Here is a 17,048-nt window from a genome sequence, read left to right as displayed (position 1 = left end):
AATCGTTGGTTAACTTCACTAACATCTTTATTGTCTAAACAAAACCCTCTTTTGGGAAATGTTTTCCTTTTTAGCGTATAGCATTTAAGAAAAAAGAACAAATCAAGTGCACATCTCATCTCTCATTGATCGCTAAAAGTTGTAAAAATTCAGTCACCAGAACAGGCTCTCTTTCGCCTCCTTTTTTCTTCTTCTTGTGATTGTCTGATTCTTTGTGTAGAGCTTTTACTATGATTTTGATTCCTAATAGGATTATGATATATACAAAGAAAGTAGTATATCCTGTATCCGTGGATCCGACTAAGGAGGACCCAACTGAGGTTAGGATTCAAATAGATTGTTGGGGAGGAAGTGGAGGAGATAGCATTATTGAGGCTATAACTACATATAGATTTACAGAGGTTTCACTGTATAAAAAAGAAGAATGGGTGTAGTCCTATAACTAGGTTTGAGTGGCAAATCAAATAAGAGAAATTTATACGGTGAAAGCAAGCCTAAGTCAATAGCAAATCCCCTTTTTTAAAAAAAGAGGAAGAAGTAGTAAAGACATTTCCTCCTAAAGAACATACAGAGCAAGCACTAGCTAAGAGATCCCATTTTTCCTTACTTCAATACAAAGCAGTAAGAAAGAACATTTCTTTTTACAAGTCTCAATCCATTAAAATTTCCAAAAAACTTTCCTGTAATAGATTTGTTCATATATTATGTTGCTTTACAATGAAAAAGGGGAGGACGATGTGAATAGATCCTCCCTCGAAGAACACTACAAAGAATGCTGCCCACTAATACATACTTAAAAAAATTATACAAAAACAAGCCACTCAATGGGCTGGGTAAAATCCATCCCTGCCCCCTTCCAATACCTACACACATCTAAATGGAAAGAATAATTTTACAGCAAAAAGATTGAATAAAATCGAAATCACAAGACCAAAATGGGGAGGATTTACACGAAAGAGTAAGATTTGCGTCCGTATAGGCAGATGCAGAAAGAAGAAGAAGAAATTTCCAGGTTTCGGAGCCTCACACTTGTAAAAATTGGAAGGCTGGATTCTCAAGAAGCTCCTCTGCGGGTTTAACATCCGTGAAGTCCTTCTCTTGCACAGTATTAGAGATGTCATCAACCGAGAACGGAATGCTGCATTGGGTAGCATTGGATGGAAGGAGTTAGGAGTGCAGATAATGTGTTTTATATGTTATATATTTCTCGAGAGGAATGATTTTCTCACCTGGAGTTGTCGTCCAGTAAAAAGGCATTGCTAACAGGATTGTTTGAATCCTCGGTCATTAGTACTCTCATGCTGGAAAGAACCTGTAGAAATATTATATGGGTGTTATTTAATAAGTATTACTAGAAAACAAAAGGTTTTTGAATCAAGAAAATTATGGGAACTGTTCGTTTGTCATCGTGCATGTGCATGTGTGCACATTATTACGTCACATACGGATAAAGATACGCCATAGGTGAGTTAATAAAAAAATTCATATGGGTATGCATTCTGTGAATGGTATCCAAACAAATGCATCAGCATCCAAATATATGACGGCGCTGTTTCTTTCGATGTAAAAATGGACATAAAATGAACATAAAACAAATTTTACGTTGAAAGAAACGGAGCTGAAGTGTAAATTCATGCATATAGTACACAACCACGAAAGAATATACAAATGGCGTGAGAGGCCTTTCAGGGGTTTGAACATACACTTGGAGATACAGTTTTGGTGCCATAATTGTCGTCCCAGTACAGCGTACATATTCTATAAAGCTGCTGGACACTCAGAATCTGCAGAAAAAGAAAAAGTGAGAGAGAGAGAGAGAGGAGGAGGAGGAGAGGTGCCTGGGGGGGGGCAAGAGATTGCAACTTACAGGGCAGAGGTCATTGGTGATTTCATCAAAGGAAATTCTGGATTTCTGAAATATAACCTGTACATAAAAAATAGTTAATAACAGGCATAAAAAAACATGATAAGTGAATAACACCATGGATGGCTGCTGTGTAAGATGCTAACAATTTTTTTTATCAATGCATCACTTCAATGCTCCTAAGAGTATGTAATTTTGACTAAAAGAAATCCTTAAATTTATTATACAAGTTATACGGACTTCTAGAATTTGTTTCATACAATATTCAGAAAATTGAGTATCTAACACACACAGCTCTAGAGTGATGGTTACAAGATGTGGTCCTACACACGACATTCCTAGACATTCTCTATTTTCACTCTCAAACAATAATCTGAAAAAGAATGTGAATGTCTATGGTTCAAGAACCTTTCAAAGAAATGTCTATGGTCCAGGACATAGTTTCAAAACTCTCCTGCACCATCATGGCCTCCCCCGACTCGACTCTCTTTTACCTTGGTTGCATTCTTGTCCAAGCCTGCGTTTTGCCCTACAAAGCCAATCAAATCCTTTGACCCTCCTGAGTTACAACCGCATCAACCGAGTACTCAGCCACATCGTGCCGAGTCAACTAGGGTTTGCTTGGCAGAGTTCTGACCCGCATTCGCAATTTAAAACACCGGTTCAGGAACTCTGAGCTCAGGCATGGAACTCTATTACTAATACTTTCAGATGCCAACAATTTTACCAACAGCTCATTCTAATGCAGTTAAGGGTACTTAAAGTTTGATGAACAAATTCCTTGCCTTTATTATTCAACTTACAAAGATATTTCTTGGTTTGCACCTGTGAAAAAATGATTAATATTTTCTCGAACGGTTTCCAATCAAAATTTAAGAGTTCAAGGTCTCAGACATAGCTTTAGAGCAATGATTTACAAGTTTTGCATCATAAGAAAACGCAAAAATACAAAAACAAATACATCAACAAATAATTCTATTCAATTAATCATATCATTAAGTAACCACAACTGGTTAAAAAGATCACATGTTAAGCATGCTTATAGCCAAATCAAGGATCGCTGACCTTTTTCTTATACATAGAATTGTTTTAATATTGTGTATTATAAATAAGAATATGAATGGCAAAAGTTTCCGTTTCTATCATTAAAATTATTCTCTACCGGCATTGTGCCCCCTAACGTATTAAGACTGCACAACCAACAACAAGAAACTCGTGGTCGCTTTGTCGTAGGAGAAGAGTCCTCCCCGATCTCAACACCAAAGACAACAACCTCTTGTTTTTGGTTGAAAGTTAAAAGTCCATTAACTGTATTAATCCTGCTTCTATGAGTGTGATTCCTGGTTACAGTGCATTTAAACTAAGGCAAACTGTTCAAATTTTATAAGACCGGAAGTCCAATTTATACATAAAATTAACCTAAACCACGCACATCCAAATTATTAGTAAAAGACGCTTCAGAAAACAACAAATTTTACATACCAAGAATCCCAAATTCTATCATTAAAATTATTCTCTACCGGCATTGTGCCCCCTAACGTATTAAGACTGCACAACCAACAACAAGAAACTCGTGGTCGCTTTGTCGTAGGAGAAGAGTCCTCCCCGATCTCAACACCAAAGACAACAACCTCTTGTTTTTGGTTGAAAGTTAAAAGTCCATTAACTGTATTAATCCTGCTTCTATGAGTGTGATTCCTGGTTACAGTGCATTTAAACTAAGGCAAACTGTTCAAATTTTATAAGACCGGAAGTCCAATTTATACATAAAATTAACCTAAACCACGCACATCCAAATTATTAGTAAAAGACGCTTCAGAAAACAACAAATTTTACATACCAAGAATCCCACAGCTTGCCTTATGTGTTTAAGTTCATCCCAAGATGAGCCTGCATACTGCAATGTGAGAAATTGTCATAATAACAAACAAGCAAAATTCACCAATGTAACTGTAGAATAACCAAAGAATAGAAAGCTTTCATAAAGGAGTTTTTACATGGTGTCCGCAAGTACATGCATGTTTTATAAAAGACAAACTGTGGGACCCACTCCATAGGATGATCCAAACCATTCATTTGTTGGGTCCTAATTTAAATAGATTGTGTTTCAAAAATTACCTCCATAGGATGATCCTAACCCTCCAATCCATAGAGGAGTAGCACACTAGAGAAATCTCTACAGATCGGAGGGTTAAGATCATCCTATGGAGATGATTTTTGGGGCGCTATCTATTCATGTTGGAGCCCAACAAATGATGGTTTGGATCATCCTATTGAGTGGGCTCCACCGTATTTTAAAAAAAAAAAATACATGCAAGTATGTGCGGACACCATGGTTTTAAATTTTGGTTTCGGCTAAAATTTCGGACTTATCTGAAACTGAAATTTCAGCCGAAATCCCAAAATTTTGTTTCAAAAATTACCGAAATTTCGGTAATTCCGTTCGAAATTTTTCAACGTAATAAAATATTATTATTTTATTATCAATTTCGACGAAATTCCCTAAATTTGAAATTTCGAAAGAAATTTACCAAATTTTGGGAATTTCTAATTTCGGTCGAAATTTAAAACCATGGCGGACACCATATAAAAACTCTTAATAAAGAAGGTAGAGAAAATTCACATGCAAAAAAAGGTACCTCTTCTTTTGCTTGGCCACACCATAACTCTAAATCAGCTAATCCAGCTTTAACAAATTCACCATTGCTGAAAGTACAGCACTCACGGCGCAGGAGAAGACTGGTAGCATCAAATAGGTTTCCTATATTAGCAGTTATCTTTTTTTTTTAATGGTAAAAGTATTTTGTTTTATATTAGAAGTTATCTTTCTAATAAAGATTGCGAACAGAACTCAGAGTGGCATAGCTGCTTACCTGTTGAAGAGTTGTACATTGATATATGAGAAAATCTGGGTAAAGATCTTTCGAACAAGAATAGGAGGAACCTGAAATAAGAACAACCATAAGCCTTTCTGTGCATGAAAGAATTATTTCACACAATGTGTAACCAAATAGAAAGAACAGCCATACAAAGTTTTCCTGCAATATTTTAAGAAGAGTGTTGAGGCTCTCAATAATGCTCTGCCAGTGACTAATTGATGTATGGCGGCCAAAGGACCGTCCAGATGATCTTGACCTTGATGTTCTTGGTGCCTGAAATTTCATGCACAAAAGTAGTCACTCTAAGAACTCAACTACCAACAAGACATAGAGAAACAAAAATAAAATAAAATAAATATAAACTAACATTCCAAATAAACAGAAATCTTTATATACATTTAAAATTCTACCACACCGTTCATAAAGAAAAATTATCTACTTGTTCAGGAAAACAAGCCACTCTGTGTTGGAAAATGTATGGCACATTTGGAACATAAGTGCATTTTCACACACAGAACAGTACAGCTAAGACGCCAAACTATAATCAAACTTTCAAGGTTCTTTTAAAGGGAAAACCAAATAAAATTGCAATCTTTAAACCTAATATAAGTTGAATTTGAAGCTTATAAACTATGTGGACCATCAAAACAATATTCTTATATAAGGAACTGACTTTAAGAGAGGTCAGAATGCAAAAAAAGTTACATTGGCAAAGTAACATTAAAAGTACCTGGATACAGTGATTAAGCAATATCAACAGATCTTTCTTCAAGTTGTCACGAATAATTCCATATATCTTCTCCACATATGCTGTGAGCTGCTGCTTGAAAAGCAAGGCAGGGTACTTTGCCTCAACTTGGCGCACAACATCCAATGCACCTACTGCAAGGTTTGCAGAAGAAGGAGAGGAGCGGAATCCCTGAGAAAGGATAACATCAGATTACATAACGATAATGAGAAGTTATGCAGTTCAAGGTTCAGTTATTTTCTATGATTTGTGGACACAAACACAAGTGTTGCATGTCGACATGGACATGGAGTGTCGGACATGGCAAACCTCCAAAATTTAGAAGCGGGAATGTGGTTAATATATATATATATATATATATATATATATATATATATATATATATATATAATCACTATTTGTGAAAGTGATTGCACTGGTTATATCCTGGGTGAAAATTCTTCCGTGCTTTAAGTTCGTATCCGGTTTTGACCTATGGAATGGGTGGTGAGAGATTTGCTTTTGTGTAGAGTAGCGCTCTGTGCTTGTGTAAGCGTTGGATCCTCCCGCTCAAGGTTTTGTGAAGCTTAACTTCTTCTTTTTTTCTTTTTTGATGACGTAAGATGTCCCCACCCCCTTCAGGAGTAGGACTAGTCCCTACGGATACACGCAACGACCCACTCACCACGTGTATCAGGTAAGTCGGGGGCGGGATTCGAACACTCGTCAACAGGGAGCAAACCCGTGACTTTATGCCGAAGAGCCAACGCCTCGGTGGGTTTTGTGAAGCTTAACTTGACGGATCCAGTATGTGTAACCTATGACCGGCTGGCATTGGTGAGGTTCTAAGGGATGCAGGGGGTTGAGGTCATATGGGCTTTAGTAGAGCCAATAGGGGTCTCAAACGCAAGTGAGACGGAGGTTCAAGCAGCTCATCAGGGGATAAGAAGCTTGGACAAAGACTCCTTGGACTGAGATTCCCTTAAATGTCATCAGTTGGCATAGAGGTTCCCACGTCCTCCCTTGGAGATTCACACAGTATTTTGACGAGATCCAAGACATAGTAGGAGGGTCTTCGGGACACATCAGAAGATCGGCCAACAATGTGGCGGATAGATTAGCGAGGGAAGGAGTAGGACTGTCGGAGCTTGAGATGTTCGATTATATCCCCCCTTGATATGTTTTTGCTTTTCTTCTTACTTTTGCTGAGTCGTCTGACCATCGCGGTCTTTCCTTTGTTTTTAATGAAAATTTGCTACCATTCAAATAAAAAAGAGAGTTTGTTTAGGGTTTTAGATTTAGGGAGGGGATATAACAACAAATATTAGTTAAAGAAGAGCTAAAAGAAGAGTCAATAATAAAAGAGGTAAACACAACATTCAATAATAAACCACAATATCACATTTGACAAGGTACAAAAATGTGTCGACACCCAAGAGCTTTGCCGTGATTCTGAGTGGGAGTCTAAAATAGTACAAGATTGGAAACCACCGCCGGCCGGATTTTTTAAGCTAAACTTTACTAGCTCCGGTTTGGGAAATTTGGGTCCTTCTGGTATTGAAGGCGTTCTTAGAGATGATCAAGGCTTGGTTGTGATGCTGAAGTGTGAGCGGTCCACCATGGTATTAAATTGCTAGAGAATATCGATCATGATAAAGTGGAGGTAGAAGGAGACTCTCTTAATGTGATTAGATGGCTAAAGGAGTCCCATTCACATCCTTGGCGCTTGCGCCTTTTTTCTATGAGATCTAGAATAGAGTGTCTAGGGCTAATTTATCTTTCCGCCAGATCGGCAAATGTGGTGGCTGACTCTCTAGCTAAAGTTGGGGTTTCGAGGGTGGAGGTGGAGTTATTTGATTACCTTCCCCCTTGAGTCCCATTTTATCTGGGTTCTAGTGTTTCTTTCTTGCCCCTAGTGAGGTTGTTCTCATTTGTTTCTTATTGTTCTTGATCCCTTGTATAGACCTCCTCGGTCGTTTTCTGATAATGGAATTTATTCTTACCATTCAAAAAAAAAAGTGTCGATACATGCATATTAAGTCTGACAATTCTAGCAGTACATAAAGTGTTGAAAGGAGTGTCGACACATGTGGGCCGTGTCAGACACACGTCACAACACTATACGCGTGTCGGCAATAAATTCAAGGTGTCGGCTAAATCATGGTTATTTCTCATCCATGAAAATATCCCAAAAGCACTAATGACATTCATGCACAGAAAGCAATCAAAGCTCAAGAGAAGAGAAACAAAAAAGAAAGAGTATTTCCTTACTTGAGTCATCCGCCCAAATAATGTCGTCGCAGGAGGAGGCTTCTTGCGTGGACTCGTTCCAGGTGCACCAGCTGCTTTTAAACTTTGTTGTAGCAAGAACAACAGACTAGATGTATTTGCTAGCCAGTAAGCCAGATGTTCGTTGTTCTCCTGACTCTGTAGACGGGGGAATGAAACTTTGGTTAAAAAGAGAGAACAATGTTATGCATTCCAGTCCAGTGCTTGTCAAAGATCAGAATCAGATTAACCTGTAATCATAAACCTAGAAAGAAGCGGTGGCAGATAAGGAAACTTGAATGCAAAAAAGGTATAAAACTTAATTAAGATAAATCTCATAAATCGTATGTATTGTAGGATTTTAAAATCAAATTGTAAGGTTCAATCCAAAATCACAAGATTGATATAAATTAAGATTCTAACGTGGGATTCAAATCGAAATCCATAAGATTTGATTTGAATTGTAAGATTTTCAAAACAAGAGCATCTGTTAATCTATTTCTGCATAATAGTTATTTGTTGGTGACCCCTCATCCTTTGTCGAGAGTGAGAATTTTATGGGATAATCATCACGACAGAAACTTTTACAAATACTGAAAAACTATAATGACTTTTCGTGATGTACATCTAACTACCTCAATTGCAGAACCGATCATTTGAATAAGACGGTCAAAAACACTAGTCCTTTCTGCTTCGAAGGATTTCCAATGCAGAAGACATTTGTATATGGTAAACGCTGCAACTGGCTTCCCTTGACTGAATCCAATATTTTGCATCACACATTTAATAAGAGCATCAACACTCTCCTGTGCAAAAAGATCTTCACGTTAGATGGATCGACCTTAGACTCCTCTTAGAAGGAAAAGCAATACAGGCAACAATAAATGACGCTTATTATGTGCATTCTCATATTAGTAAGCACATACATGCTGTCTCTCAATGTGGAATCTCCTCAACTTGTTTTCAGATTCTGCATCGTCCTTGTTAGCAGATGCTGAATTTTGTGATTCCTGCAGAAATAGCTCTTCTTAAGGTCCCACATATAACAAAGTACACAGCAAATCACAAAACTAGATAATAAGTAGAAAGAAGACTGTACTTAAGCCTACATTTTTGGGTTTAAGCTCTTCACTCTTATGGTGACCATTCTCCCAATTCTGCAAATAACGAAACTTTAAGATACAGAAACATCCTAAAATAGAACCCATAAAATAAAAGTTTTAATTTTCCCAGCAAGCCTGATTACCTTGCTTTTTGGAATCGATAGATGCTCTGACATGACTTTTACAGGTGAATTTAACAAGACTTGCTGCCGGAGAATTTGATCTTCAGATTCCATGTCAGAGAGCTTTTCTTCGAGCCTGATGAAAAATAAAAAAGTAACTTTCAGTGAGACAGTAAATAAAGAAATTGCATGGTTTACCACAACTTAACCAAGTCAACAAAGGACACCCCCGTGCTTCTGTAATGCTTAAATAGTAAATCATTCAATTATGAAATTTAGTTCTAGCAAAACTAGTCCCCAATAGAAGAAGGTAAGAAACTACAAGAACCTCTGCATTGCAGTTTTCAACTGGATTATCTTTGACTCAGCCTCCACTGCGTTTTTAAGCCTTTCTTCACTAATTTTGTTTGTTTCTTCATATTTACTTTCCGTTTCATCAATCTTCATTTCCAGTGAACTTACCATAGCCTGCAATTAGTCCAAGGTGAGCAAATGAGACAAATATCATAAACGGTAATTCAAAGCATGGTTTTAAATTTTGGCCGAAATACAGAAATTTCGGTAAAGACCGAGACCGAAATCACCTGAAACCGAAATTTCGGACAGAGTCCCAAATTTTGGCTGAAATTTCAGAAATTTCGGCCGAAAAAGTATAATTTTTTACATTTTTTTCCAAGAATTCGGCCGAAATTTCGGCACGCTAATGAAATGTGCTGTTGTTTTTACCAAATTTAGGTTTCGGCTATGTCCGAAACCAAAACCGAAATTTAAAACCTTGATTCAAAGTATATTTCCTAGTGGAATTTAGCCAAACTAGATAGAATTTTTTTGTTATTCTATGCATAACAGCATAAGGAGGTGTCTTGAAGCACAATTTACATCCTACTTTAAACAGTCTCACCTTGAGCTTTTCATTTTCAGTAGTAAGTTTGTCCAACATTGCAGTGTCGATAACAGAGACCTCCTGAATGGCAGGAATTTGCTCTGCTGCCTTTTTTGCAGCCTCTCTCTCCTTTATCAGCAGCATTTTAGTTTCTTTGAACTGAATTTGCATTTCATGTAAAGCAGATTGCAATTTTGCATTTTCTTGTGTTTTGGCTTCCTCTATATCAGCCTATAAACAAAATGTGTCACATCAATTACTGCAATAAGATAATACAAGAAATGCAGTCATATACATGGTTTTAAATTTCGGATTTCGGTCAAGACCGAAACCGAAATCAACTAAAACCAAAATTTCGGCCAGTATCCCAAATTTCAGCCGAAATTACGGGAAAATGCAATTTTTAATTTGTTTCCAAGATTTCGGCCTCATAATGATATTTGCTTTATTAATTTTTTTACCGAATTTCTGTTTCGGCCATGTCCAAAACTGAAATTTTAAACCTTAGTCACATACCATTGCTGTACTAGCTCTGGTATATGACTGCATTTCATTTTTCATGTATGATGTGGCCAAACTCTTTCCAAGATATATTGAAGCAGATCAAGTGTTCTAGAAGCCTCGTACAAACTATAGGCAATAGTTTTATGACTTTTATCTCTAGTTTGAAAAAGAAATGTAATACTATAGTTCTTCAGTCCAATTCAACGCAATCTAGCATTTGTTCAAACCAAGCATAGGCCAGAAGCCACATACTGGAAAATAAGTGAGATTTAGTGGCTGAATTTGTGAAGAATAAGATTGGAATACAAATGGCTGCATCAGAAACCTAAAAGAAAATGTGGGGCATTACAATGAAATTAGTAAAATAATTACCCTCATACGCTTCTCCAGCTGCAGTCTCCAGGTAAGTTCTTCAACTTGTTTTTCCAACTTATTTTTGGCAGCTTGGAGAGCACCAGTTTCCTTTGCCGCCTACAAAAATAAATAGGTAAATAAGAAACCCTTGAATTTTATCTTAGGGTCAAGTCAAATAACCGGAACAAGACTAATGCTTCAAAACCACAATGCTTAGATTATAGAACTGTGCCATTGAAATACCATGAGAACTGAAAAGGTAACACTAAGCATTTTCAACATAAAAAAGTTGCTGTTTTGAGGATAAGCTGATGCAACAGTTTCTGAGTGTGATGAAATTACTGACTCGCCCAAAGCCATGCACTAGCATGCCTTTCTACAAGAAATTTCTACGTTGAGGATCATACAAAAAGTAATCAACTCAAATCAAAGCCCAAACTGAAAAACAAGGAGTACAAAAAAATTTCAAGTTTTAATTTAAGAAGCAGAAATGATCAGATAGAACTTAAGGCATCACTGGTCCAAAACAAAAATAGTTTAAAGGAGAAAATAATCTGGAACGTCTCCCTACGTGATTGAGATTAAAATTTGAATGGCTCACCATCTTAAGTTTTCGTAGCTCTCTTCTAGCAACTTTTCCCCTCCAGGCACATTGAATAGTAATTGCTGCCTTCTTTATCCTCAGATAATGTAAGCGAGCCAAGTATTGGCGGCATTGACTCTGGAGAGGAATTAAAACATCAGAATCTACGATAAAAATCAAATACCATCATGGAACAGACTAAAAACCACAGCAAAACATCTGCATGAATTTGAAAAAAGTACAAGTGTTGTACCCCCAACTATTAATTTACAAAATTGTAAGTGAAAACACTAGAACATTGTCTCTTTTGAGAGACTTGCTAGAAGTGTCATAGAATTATCAGAGTTCACAGATCCACTCAGAAATCTCCATCTCAAATATTTAGCGAACAAACCCATTTTACCTGGATAATAATTGCAGCTTTTGTTTGCCGCCTAAAGTTAAGATCTTTACGGGCAGCCATCCCGCGCAAGCCAGATTGAATAGTAACAGCCGAAGAAAACAAGTTTTTGTAAGCTTTTTTTGCAACGTACATCCGCAAATCTTTCTGTATCCTCAGACAAGCAGCTTCTCTTCGCATGCTGTTAAAAAGTTCTCGTGCAAGTTCTCCTGAAATGAGCAATTTAGCATAAAGTAGAATTGTATATAGTCCAGAGCTAGTATCCACCATCACCCACCCATTGCATTAGAGTGCAAGAATGCCCATGTTATCTTTCTTATACACACACACACACACACTATATAGCAGAAGAGAAAAGGAGAGAATTATTTGAATTTCTCCCAAAATTCTATGAGAATTACACATCACTTTTTTTGACTTTTTTTAACAAAGGCACCCATTCAACCCACATATTTTCATTCCTACGCCCTCCTTTATGCTTTTTAACAAAGGCACCCATTAAAGCCACATAATTTCAATCCCACCCCCCTCCTTCATGCTTTTTTAATTATGGAAACCTCTATAGATTGGAGGGCTCAAATCAGCCTATGGAAATGATTTTACGGGCACATCCTATTTCTGTTGTGTTCCATCACATGGACGGTTTGGATCAACCTATGATGTGGTCCGTACAGTTCTTTGTCGGCCCATGCATCACACGGGATTTTTTACTAGTATATATATATATATATATATATATATATATATATACACACACACACACACACACACACACACACACTAGAAGAGAAAAGGAGAGAATTATTTGAATTTCTCCCAAAATTCTATGAGAATTACACATCACTTTTTTGACTTTTTTTACCAAAGGCACTCATTCAACCCACATATTTTCAATCATACCCCCTCCTTTATGCTTTTTAAGAAAGGCACCCATTAAAACCACATAATTTCAATCCTACCCCCCTCCTTTATGCTTTTTAAATTATGGAAACCTCTATAGATTGGAGGGCTAGGACCAGCCTATGGAAATGATTTTACGGGCACAACCTATTGATGTTGTGTTCCACCACATGGACGGTTTGGATCAACCTATGATGTGGTCCGTACAGTTCTTTGTCGGCCCGTACATCGCATAGGATTTTTTACTAGTGTGTGTGTATATATATATATATATATATATATATATATATATATATATATATATATATATATATATATATATATATATATGAGGAAAGTGTTGGTGAGCTTAAGCTCACCAAACTTATGGTGAGCTTAAGCGCCCCAATAACATGGGTCCCACATTTTCTGTGGTGATCCAAACCATTCATTTGCAAGGCCCTATCATAGATAGGGTGTGTACCAAAAATCAGCTCCATAGGATCATCCTAACCCCTCCATTTGTGGACGACAAAAATGGGCAGATTTGTGGACAAATAATGTCTGTCCATTTTGACCTCCACAAATGGATGGGTTAGGATGATCCTATGGAGCTGATTTTTGGTACACACCCCATCTATGTAAGGGCCTTTCAAATGAATGCTTTGGATCATCCTAACAAAGTAGGCCCCAATGTGATTGGGCGCTTAAGCTCACCATAAGTTTGGTGAGCTTAAGCTCACCAACACTTTCCTCTATATATATATATATATATAATATATATATATATATATATATATATATATATATACGGTTTGGATCAACCTATGATGTGGTCCGTACAGTTCTTTGTCGGCTCGTACATCGCATAGGATTTTTTACTAGTGTGTGTATATATATATATGAGAAAACGGTTCGTACACACTTGTGAAGATAAGTTATCTACACACTAGCTTAAAATACAGTGGGGGCCGACATTGTTTGGGTGATCCAAACCATTCATTTGAGAGGCCCTCACATAGATAGGGTGTCCACAAAAAATAAGATCCATAGGATCATCCCAACCCTACGATTTGTGGAGGTAAAATGGACGTGCATAAAACCTTCACAAATTAGTCCATTTTTTGCCTCCACAGTTCGAATGGTTAGGATGATCTTATGGATCTGATTTTTTGGGCACACCCTATCTATGTGAGGGCCCATCAAATGAATGGCTTGAATCACCCAAACAATGTGGGCCCCACTATATATTGAGGAAAGGGTTCCAACACACTAGTGTAGATAAGTTATCTACACACTAGCTTAAAATACAGTGGGGGCCCACATTGTTTGGGTGATCCAAACCATTCATTTCATGGGCCCTCACATAGATAGGGTGTGCCCAAAAAATCAGCTTCATAGGATCATTCTAACCCTTCGAACCGTGGAGGCAAAAATGGACAGATTTGTTAAGGTTTATACACATCCATTGCTCCACAAATCGTAGGGTTGGGATGATCCTATGAAGCTGATTTTTTGTGGACACCCTATCTATGTGAGGGCCAATCAAATGAATGGTTTGGATCACCCAAACAATATGCCCTCCACTGTATTTCAAGCTAGTGTGTAGATAACTTATCTACACTTGTGTGTAGAAACCATTCTCTCTCTCTCTCTCTCTCTCTCTCTCTCTCTCTCTCTCTCTCTCTCTCTCTCTCTCTCTCTCTCTCTCTCTCTCTATATATATATATATATATATATATATATATATATATATATAGAGAGAGAGAGAGAGAGAGAATGGTTTGTGAGCAGCTCCTCAAGGCTCAGATAAGCTTATCTGAGTAGAGCTCACAAACCATAGGGGGACCATATTTTTGGAGGGGTCCAAAGCATTCATTTGGAAGGCCCTTCCATGGATAGGGTGTGTACCAAAAATCAGCCCTATAGGATCATCTTAACCCAATCAAAGGTGGAGGGGGAAATGGACAGACACTGTGTGTCCATCTTTCTGCCCATTTTTCCCCTCCACAAATGGCAGGGTTAGGATGATCCTATAGGGCTGATTTTTTGTACACACCCTATCCAAGGAAGGGCCTTCCAAATGAATGCTTTGGATCCCCCAAAAAATGTGGGGCCACATGTGTTTTTGAGCTCGAGCTCAGGAACACTTTCCTCATAAATATATATATGTATGGTGGTCTTTCTTATATGTGTGTGTCTGTGTGAATCTTTTCTTTCATATAGTAAATACTAAAATCCGAATGGAAGATGCAACTAGTAAATAAAGCAGTATACTGTTATTCAATACCTCTGCATACAGCTTGTATCAGCACTACTGACCGCCGCAATGCAATAAATGTTCTGCGAGCCAAATATGAACGGACTTTCCGTTGGATAATGGAAGCAGATCTTCCTAAAACTTCGTTCCTGAGAGCATCTAGTTGTGCCATCTGACCAGCCCTAAGAAACACCTTTGTTTTACCTATCTGCAAGTTTAAAGTTGAAATAGTTAGATTATTCCGGAAGAGTTTATCTTGCAAATGCATGTATGAATCATTAGAAGAACCAGTATTGAGAACATTTCTGCAATATTTTGTGCTTGCAAAAGAAAATGATAAGTGTTGTTCAAAACAAGATGCTTATGAAATGAATTGTGAATAAGAGTCAATTTCCAGTCAATCAATCATATCTACCTGATAGCCTTTAAGATCCACTTTCTCCAGCAACCTCTTGGAAGCAGTGACCTCATTATAGCTACCATTAAAAATTAGTAAATAAATTTGTCAATAAGTTAAGCAAAGACACAAAGTAGCTACCAAACAGCTGTCTTAATATTGAAAAATACTGAAGCTACCTCCCATCCAAAACATCGGGAGCAAGAAGGCCAAAGCGGTCTACAAATTCATAGAATGTTCGTCTCGTGGGATATCCAGCACAGCTTATCCTAATTGCCTCCATGACCCCCTAGAAATGCAGCTTCCATTTTTTAGTAACAGTAACTACCATACAGGAAATAACAAAAAAGTAAGAACCTTCTTACCCCACATCGGAGCTGCTGTAGAACATTAGTACTCTCAAAAATCGCTGGCTTAAGAAGATTATTGGGTTTAACACACCGGATATAGTGTGGCTCAGTGGAACTCAGAGTTTCTAGCAATGCTTGTAGTTGTTGCTGGATAAATACAAGGCATGGTTTCATAACTCTAGAGACAACGGAAGTAGAACATAATGTGTACTAAGAATTAACTACATAACAACACAATCATACCTTAAACCGTGAGCCTATTGATGAAAACTTTGATGATTTAGATGATTCCTCAGATGAGGGCGGAAATAAACCGGAAACAAAGGGGCAGCTTGAAGCACACAAAAGTGCTTGATGCTCAGCAACAACGTAATCTTTGTTCTTGTCAAGAAACAGCTCCGTCTGATATGTGACCTGCATGATGAAGGAAGCTTTCTTTTCAGTAAGTATTCTACAAAGGATTTGCCAGCATCCATCGCTTTAAGGCATTTCGCGGATGGCCTGTTGCATGTGAGAGCAGCCCCACAAGCTCACTTTTCAGCAGATTTTGTCTTCATTGATGATGTGGCTGCTCTCGCATGCAACAGGCCATCCGCGAAATGCCTTTTGCGATGGACACTAGCAATTTCCATTCTACAATTATGGCGTACAAGTTGTAAGAAAGGGCAGCCATGACTGGAGTACATACATCCCCGGCATAGTGACAGATTGTGAAGTCAGTGCGCGACAATTTCGGCTTGCTGAAGCGTTTGTGATTTTTAAACATCTGGTAGAGCTTTTGGGCAAATGTTTCATGTGTTGATCTTGGAAACATACTACAAAGCAAAAGCCTCAATTATCTCACTGTCTCATAAATAGAACTTCATAATATTAACTAATTAAATGATTCTACATTTGTTAAGCTTTTAATGAAATAGAAAGCACGAGGCAACTAAAACAATGATTCATATCCATATACATACCAAGCCTCGTCAAGAAGAGCAACAATCCCGCCAGGTTTCTGAAATTCATGAAATATTTTGTTAAAACTAGAAATCCTAAATTTATGTAGAATCACATCAAATGACTAGGAAGCATCTATGACTACTGATAAGTCCAGGAAATCAATGAGGAAAAACACTGGAGGATAGAAAGGAATATAAATTCATTGCACAGTATCAGAAAATGAAATAAAAGAAATAGAATTGAGATTACTTAGGTCGTGTTCGGCAAGGCTTCTCATTCTTGCAAAAATATCTGGGAAGAAACGGGTAAATGAGAATATGAGGAAGCGACTCCAAGTCACTCCACAGAATCCTATCTTTTAGCGGCGCAAAACTGAGAAAGCTCAAAAACGGGCTTTGTGGGTCAGGATGCCTAACAAGATTTTCGGGATTCCTTACTTTTTTTTATTCTCCGCACCTACAAAAGTGGCAGAAGCCATAATTACGATGGTTGCCGAACACGCCCTTATCTGACATTCGAGCCTAAGCTGA

General features: G+C 37.6%; 1 protein-coding gene across 2 annotated transcripts in view; it reads right to left on the bottom strand.

The window, feature by feature from the left end:
- Positions 1 to 634: 634 nt before the first annotated feature.
- LOC143890207 (myosin-8-like) overlaps positions 635 to 17,048 on the bottom strand; it is a 31,196-nt gene continuing 14,782 nt past the window's right edge. For both annotated transcript variants that reach the window (XM_077394799.1, XM_077394798.1), the window contains 26 exons: positions 16,536 to 16,573; positions 16,262 to 16,388; positions 15,817 to 15,987; positions 15,589 to 15,720; positions 15,403 to 15,512; positions 15,242 to 15,302; positions 14,857 to 15,034; positions 11,691 to 11,896; positions 11,306 to 11,425; positions 10,723 to 10,821; positions 9,865 to 10,077; positions 9,292 to 9,431; positions 8,985 to 9,099; positions 8,848 to 8,895; positions 8,665 to 8,748; positions 8,374 to 8,544; positions 7,742 to 7,897; positions 5,474 to 5,662; positions 4,894 to 5,016; positions 4,738 to 4,808; positions 4,504 to 4,603; positions 3,705 to 3,761; positions 1,868 to 1,924; positions 1,704 to 1,784; positions 1,230 to 1,312; positions 635 to 1,138 (listed from right to left, as the gene is read on the bottom strand). In XM_077394799.1, the coding sequence (XP_077250914.1) occupies positions 1,024 to 1,138; positions 1,230 to 1,312; positions 1,704 to 1,784; positions 1,868 to 1,924; positions 3,705 to 3,761; positions 4,504 to 4,603; positions 4,738 to 4,808; positions 4,894 to 5,016; positions 5,474 to 5,662; positions 7,742 to 7,897; positions 8,374 to 8,544; positions 8,665 to 8,748; positions 8,848 to 8,895; positions 8,985 to 9,099; positions 9,292 to 9,431; positions 9,865 to 10,077; positions 10,723 to 10,821; positions 11,306 to 11,425; positions 11,691 to 11,896; positions 14,857 to 15,034; positions 15,242 to 15,302; positions 15,403 to 15,512; positions 15,589 to 15,720; positions 15,817 to 15,987; positions 16,262 to 16,388; positions 16,536 to 16,573 (3,045 nt within the window). In that variant the 3' untranslated portion in view covers positions 635 to 1,023. The remainder of the gene's footprint in view (positions 1,139 to 1,229; positions 1,313 to 1,703; positions 1,785 to 1,867; positions 1,925 to 3,704; positions 3,762 to 4,503; positions 4,604 to 4,737; positions 4,809 to 4,893; positions 5,017 to 5,473; positions 5,663 to 7,741; positions 7,898 to 8,373; positions 8,545 to 8,664; positions 8,749 to 8,847; positions 8,896 to 8,984; positions 9,100 to 9,291; positions 9,432 to 9,864; positions 10,078 to 10,722; positions 10,822 to 11,305; positions 11,426 to 11,690; positions 11,897 to 14,856; positions 15,035 to 15,241; positions 15,303 to 15,402; positions 15,513 to 15,588; positions 15,721 to 15,816; positions 15,988 to 16,261; positions 16,389 to 16,535; positions 16,574 to 17,048) is intronic.

Source organism: Tasmannia lanceolata, unplaced genomic scaffold, assembly GCF_043159265.1.
Source record: "Tasmannia lanceolata isolate RefF3 unplaced genomic scaffold, GAP_Taslan_0.1 ptg000013l, whole genome shotgun sequence".
Lineage (NCBI taxonomy): Eukaryota > Viridiplantae > Streptophyta > Magnoliopsida > Canellales > Winteraceae > Tasmannia > Tasmannia lanceolata.
Note: the sequence above shows the minus strand (reverse complement) of the source record. Positions and strands in the feature narration are given on the sequence as shown.